Source organism: Histoplasma capsulatum, genomic scaffold (genome assembly GCF_000149585.1).
Source record: "Histoplasma capsulatum NAm1 scaffold_7 genomic scaffold, whole genome shotgun sequence".
In the NCBI taxonomy this organism is placed as follows: domain Eukaryota; kingdom Fungi; phylum Ascomycota; class Eurotiomycetes; order Onygenales; family Ajellomycetaceae; genus Histoplasma; species Histoplasma mississippiense.
The window spans coordinates 1,583,916-1,590,395 of record NW_001813976.1 but is presented as its reverse complement, the minus strand read 5'-3'; the positions used below and the strand labels follow the sequence as shown (position 1 = coordinate 1,590,395).

The window sequence follows — 6,480 nt, the reverse complement described above, 5'->3', positions numbered from 1 at the left end:
TTTCCCCCTTGACCCGTTGGTAGGTATTGGTTTTCCATGGGTTTTTTTTTTTTTTTTTTTTTTTTTTTAGAGATTTGTGTTCATTGCCAAAAATCTTTGAAGGTATCATATCGGACATAGTTGCTTGGAACTTCCTAGGCCTTTTCATTCTGATTCGTAGGAGACGGTGGAAGTGTTTCCTTTTCTTTCCCTCTCTCTTGAAGAATGAGAAGAATATTCAAGTTATTCTGGGGTGTTTGATGTTCAGGACGGTGTCTGCCTGCGCATGGGAAAAGTGGTGATAGTGTTCCAGCTCGATATGTCCGAGTCAGTGTTGCTGGTTCCACCAACTTCGCCAAGATTCCAAAACGCCACCAGCCAGGCAGCACACAGAGGGGCCGTGACTAATCAGAACCAACTTCGCCTCCAACCCAGCCTCTTTTAGTCTGCTGACATCCATGGTTATACTTAAACCCCAGGGCCCCGTCTAACTTCCTTCCTCCTCGTTTCCTCCTTCCCATCATCACCACCATCACCATCATCATCACCCTGTCTCCTTCGCCCGCGTCACTGGCATCTCTGTCTCTGCTTTTCCCCTCAGCCGGTTTCTAACTATCTCATCGATCAACTCTGTACCCTTGGGATCCGTTGCAATACGATACCACCCCCACTCTTCCATTCTGCCACTGACTCATCATCATCTCTCCTCAACTTCAAACCCGCCACCATGCAGATTTTCGTGAAAACCCGTACGTATATCCTTTCCAAGGCGGAATTTTCTCCCAAACCAGCTTTATGTAACTGGGCTAACATACCACTTCTTCCTCCTTGTTTTAGTCACCGGAAAGACTATCACTCTTGACGTTGAGTCAGCTGATACTATCGACGCCGTCAAGTCAAAAATTCAGGACAAGGAAGGCATCCCTCCTGACCAGCAGCGTCTTATTTTCGCTGGCAAACAGTTGGAAGACGGCCGTACGCTGTCAGATTATAACATCCAGAAGGAGTCCACCCTTCACCTGGTTCTCCGTCTCCGTGGAGGAATGCAGATCTGTATGTTATCCCAGATATATCTGTCTGTTTTGCTTGCGAGAACGAAAAATAAAATAAAATAAACGGACTAACAAATTCCTATAAACAGTTGTCAAAACCCTCACCGGAAAGACTATTACCTTGGAGGTGGAATCTTCTGATACCATCGATAATGTAAAGAGCAAAATCCAAGATAAAGAAGGCATCCCCCCAGACCAGCAACGCCTGATCTTCGCTGGAAAGCAACTTGAGGATGGCCGCACCTTGTCCGATTATAACATCCAAAAGGAATCGACCCTCCATCTCGTCCTTCGTCTGCGTGGTGGAATGCAAATCTTCGTTAAGACTCTGACCGGTAAAACCATCACCCTGGAAGTGGAAAACTCAGATACCATCGACAACGTGAAAAGCAAAATCCAAGATAAAGAAGGTATCCCACCAGATCAGCAACGGCTCATCTTTGCCGGAAAGCAACTTGAGGACGGCCGAACACTCTCGGATTACAATATCCAAAAAGAATCCACACTTCACCTCGTCCTCCGACTTCGTGGCGGTATGCAGATCTTCGTGAAAACTCTTACCGGAAAAACCATCACACTAGAAGTTGAGAGTTCCGACACCATCGACAACGTGAAGAGCAAAATCCAAGATAAAGAGGGTATCCCACCAGACCAGCAGCGCCTTATCTTTGCTGGTAAACAGCTGGAAGATGGCCGAACCCTTTCCGACTATAACATTCAAAAGGAAAGCACTCTCCATTTGGTGTTGAGATTGCGGGGTGGCCACTAAATACATTTATCCCTGGCATTGTTCTCCATTTTTTTTTTTTTCTTTCTCTTGTTCCTTCTTTTCCTACGCTGGGAGAAATAAAACTACCGGCTTGGCGTCATTGGTCATTGGGGATGGATTCTTTTTATGAGCAACTTACGACACGCCATGCATTCATTTACACTTAGCTATCTACATCACTTAAACTACATCCTTTTTGTCGACTCCTCGTAACAATCCAAACCTCATCTCTTCTCTCATTTCATTTTTCTATTTTCCTTTCCTCTCGTAGAGTAGAAGTGCGAATACACTAGGCAGTAATCGTAGACCTTCGTCTCGGTGTAGTTCCGAAGCCTGACTGGGAATTGTCGGAAAAGTTTCAAAGGTTGCGTCATCTACCACGTGACTAAAGAAATAGCCTTGGAAGCTGCCAGGTGCTCTGCGACATCGCTCAAGGATTGAGAATAGAACAACAACAAAAATATTGACAATGAAGGCAACTCCCTCAAATGAAACCAACAGCCTATGCCACCCGCCATTGCAGCTACGTTTTCGTCAACAATCTAAACTGCAAGCCAACTCATCGCCTGCTGTGATGGCATGAAATTCAGACGAAGGAAACCGCTAAATATCCATATTTTCACCCGCTCACATGAGTTAACTCGGGATGCCCTCATACTTCTACCATATTCTCCTGGAATTGCTGATAGCTGGTGGCGGTAATAATAATAATAGTAATAATAACAATAGTACTCCGACTCTAGCGGCCGACGAGCACGGCCCGGTTGCCATTCAATACGAAAACGATAACCCTGATTCCTTTTCGCCATTCTCGCCATCCTCATCGCATCCGCATCCACATCCACATCCACATCCACATCCACATCCACATCCTTCTCAGCTACGCCTCCTGCTCGACGGATCAGATAGCAACGACATCGACATCACGCTTCGGGGGTTCTGTGACGCGTTACGACCTTTCCGGAACGGTTATAAGAGGAGAGCTAGGGGGTCTGCTGGCAAGGGGGCAAGGGATGGTGACGATTGGGATTGCCATAATAACCAGAATAATAGAAATAGCAATCGCCATCTGAGGAGGAAGAATTTTAGGGGCGGAAATAGCAACGGGAATAGCGGCGGAGGGGAAATTTATAGGGATCTTGTTGGAGGAGGTGGTGGTGGTGGTGAGTTTCATCATTTTCAGTTCCCCGTTTTCTCTTTATTTCGTTGAAGAGGAATCCTGGTTACTGGTTGGGTGTGTATTGTTACATATTTTTTCATTGTGAATTCCGAACATAGTGGTTGGTAGGATATGAACTTGTCCACTAACTAGGTGAATCTTGTGGTTCGTTGCTTTCTTGAGTAAAGTAGCCAAAGATTCGAGCTCGAGCGGACGCCATCAATGTCAAGCTTCGTTGGGAACTTGTACATCTACATCTTTTACAGCTACAAACACAACTACAACGACAACTACAGCTCCGGCTACGCCTCCCTCTCCTCAGTCCGAGATAGTTGGCGCTCATCACCCTCAGCAAGTCCATGAGACTCTTGCCAACACCGCATCCAAAACTCACCCTATTACGCCCACTTCCAGGCTTTCAAACGACAAACGCCTCGATCAAATCTCCATCGAGTGCATCGACATGGTTGTTCCAGAACAAAACCAGAACCAGAAACAATCCCAGACCCAGAGTCAACAACAAACAGCCACAACCACCAACCAACAACCCCAGCAGCCTCAACAACCAGCTACCAAAGGAAACAACAACAACAGCAGCAGCAATAATAATAATAATCCGATAGCCAAGGGCATTGGCACAAACATCATCGGGGGCCTAGCTACAAAGGGCAGATATGTCCCGCTCGACCAGAAAGTTTCAGATAGCGCGTGGGGGATCGTACATTTATATCGTGATGTAGCGGAAACTTCTACCCTTTACAGGGATGACGATGACCCGTCGTTTCTGAAAGGGTCAGCGCTCACGCGGAGTGCGATGCTTGACAGCCATTCCAGCAACAATGTTGGCAGGAAATATGGCGTTGCTGATAACGAAAACGCTGGGTCTAGAGGATCCGGGTCTTCAGCAGTAGCAGACTCGGCGGCCCATTCCACGGAGGATTGTACCACTTTGTGCATACTCGCGGTCCCGTCGTATATGTCTCCGTCGGACTTTTTAGGGTTTGTGGGCGACCAGACGAGGGATGAGGTTAGCCACTTTCGGATGATAAGGACGGCGCGGGCAAATCGGTATATGGTTTTAATGAAGTTTCGGAGCGGGAAAAGGGCGAAGGAGTGGCAGCGAGCTTGGAACGGGAAGGTGTTCAATTCAATGGAGGTGAGCTATGCCTCTTTTTTTTTTTTTTTTTCTTTTTTTCCTGTTCGATAGGGGCTCGATCCTTGCTCTGGATTTGTTGCTGATGTTTGCATTATTTTGCTATATTATTTTTACAGCCTGAAACGTGTCATGTCGTATTTGTGAAAACCGTCGAGATTCAGGTCGAAGCACCGGGGACAGAGAGCAAGTTTCCGGATATGAATAATGACCCCTTTACGCCCGCAACAACGAATCAGGGCCTAGTACCCTCAGCATCCCCCCCTCCTCAATCGAGTACGCTTTCTTCAACTTCACTGTCTACGAAACCATTGGCGCCTCCAACGCCCTCGCTGATAGAGTTACCGACATGCCCCGTCTGCCTAGAGCGCATGGATGAGACGACAGGCTTGCTTACGATCATTTGCCAGCATGTTTTCCACTGTACATGCCTGCAGAAGTGGAAAGGCAGCGGATGTCCTGTTTGCCGGTATACGCAGGACGAATTCAGCAAGAGGGCAGCTCATGCCTTTGATTTCGATCAGGGCCCCGCAGAGTGTCATGTGTGCCATTCCGAGGTGAATCTGTGGTTATGCTTGATATGCGGCAACATTGGCTGCGGCCGCTATGACGAAGCTCATGCCTTTGCTCACTTCAAGGACACTTCCCACGCATTTGCCATGGACCTTGCTTCTCAACGTGTCTGGGACTACGTGGGCGACGGCTACGTGCACCGGATCATTCAAAACAAGTCCGACGGCAAACTTGTCGAGTTGCCCGCGGCGGGAGAGAGTGCGCTTGACCCGCCAGACTGGGCCGACGCGGTTCCCCGCGAGAAGCTGGAGAACATGAGTGTGGAATATACACACCTGCTCACGAGCCAGTTGGAGAGTCAACGGACCTATTTTGAAGAAGTCGTCGAGCGCGCGGCTGACAAAGCATCAGTCGCGAACGCAGCTGCCACCGCTGCCCAAGAGGCTGCGGAAACGGCAACGAAGAACCTCGCTGCGATACAGGCGCAGTATGACACGCTTCTCAAGGAGACGATCCCGAATCTCGAGCGCGACAAGGGTCGTGCGGAGCGGCGGGCGGAGAAGTTTGAGACCATGGCGCATCGGATGGAGAAGGAGTGGCGCGAGGAGAAGGCTTTGAATGGCAGCCTGCTGGAGAAGGTGGAGTTTTTGAATGGGGAGGTGCAGAAGTTGACGGTTGCGAATGAGGATTTGCGGGAACAGAATCGCGATTTGAGCTTTTTTATTAGTGGTGCGGAGAGGCTGAGGGATCAGGGGGAGGATGTGGTTGAGGGGACAGTTAGTGTTCCGGAGCCGGAGGAAGGCGCGGGAGCGGGTGGGAGGAGAAAGAGAGGGAAAGGGAAGGGAAGGAAGTAGGGTTGATTTCGGGGAGCAGAAAATGCTTTCCTTTTGTACTCTTTTTTCAACCGATCCGCTCTTTGTGTCCATACAAAAGGCGTATGTGACAAAATTGGGTTTTGCATGAGGGACGAAAGGCTCTCAACAACCCGTTGAGAAGGGGACATGGGCCATGAACATGGAAACACACAAAGTGAAAAAACATGGAGAAAAACGAAGCTACAGAAACCCAGATATATCTTTATTTACTTATCCCCTGGGTATTCGTGGCAAATCAGGCACGAGGGCTCCCATCTCCAGCCCCCACTTCCTCACCGCTTGAGATTTCTATATTGAATCTTACCGTTAGATTTTTTCTATCCAACTCGATCCCGGTACGTCCGATAATTACGGGAAGATGCAGGAACCCCGCGCTACATCCAGCTTATCCCCAGGTGGGTGAGTTTGGCTTTGTCCTTACCTTTGTTTTCCTTCTATTTTTGTGGGGGGGGGAAGAAGAGCATTTTTGGTTTTGGTTGCTTTCCCCTTCGCCTGTTCCAGGAATCTCATAGAACTTGTGCCTGTACACTACATATGGGTAAATGAATCACGATGCAGACAAGCGCGGGTCTGGAACTTTGTATATACGACAGTAACAGTACAATCTGTAAGATAGGTCCTGCATTATAAAAAAAATAAATTAAATTAAATTCAGAAATAGAAAGATTGTTTGGCATCTCTAATGCTGGCTGCAAGCTGTAAGATAAACTACACTCTCCATGAATGATCGAGTTTTAGATTTTGGGGTCCTTTGAGTCCCAGTATTTATGGGTCGACAGGCGGATTGTGCATGGATTCTTTTTTTTAACTTATTTTACTCCGCCCTAGGTTTGTGGGATAGGGTTGATGTAAGTAGCCAGGGTTGTAAATATAAGATAGACTGAAATTCCTATCCTGCCTTCAAGAATATCTTACCCTACCTGCCCCTTGTTGATGACCCCACGCTACACACGGCCCGGATAGAGATAATACCATACTAG

At 47.9% G+C, this 6,480-nt stretch overlaps 2 protein-coding genes across 2 annotated transcripts; both read left to right on the top strand.

Moving 5' to 3' along the window:
• Window positions 1-706: 706 nt before the first annotated feature.
• Window positions 707-1,800, top strand: HCAG_06091 (polyubiquitin; the record flags this gene model as incomplete). The annotated part of the gene is made up of 3 exons (XM_001538436.1): window positions 707-728; window positions 817-1,032; window positions 1,121-1,800. The coding sequence occupies 3 exons, from the start codon at window positions 707-709 to the stop codon at window positions 1,798-1,800; spliced, it is 918 nt and encodes a 305-aa protein (XP_001538486.1).
• A 1,622-nt stretch (window positions 1,801-3,422) lies between these two features.
• Window positions 3,423-6,480, top strand: HCAG_06090 (predicted protein; the record flags this gene model as incomplete). Its single annotated transcript, XM_001538435.1, has 7 exons — window positions 3,423-3,986; window positions 4,232-5,401; window positions 5,811-5,895; window positions 6,100-6,107; window positions 6,162-6,198; window positions 6,329-6,348; window positions 6,406-6,480. 7 exons carry the CDS (start codon window positions 3,423-3,425, stop codon window positions 6,478-6,480), a joined length of 1,959 nt encoding a protein of 652 aa, XP_001538485.1.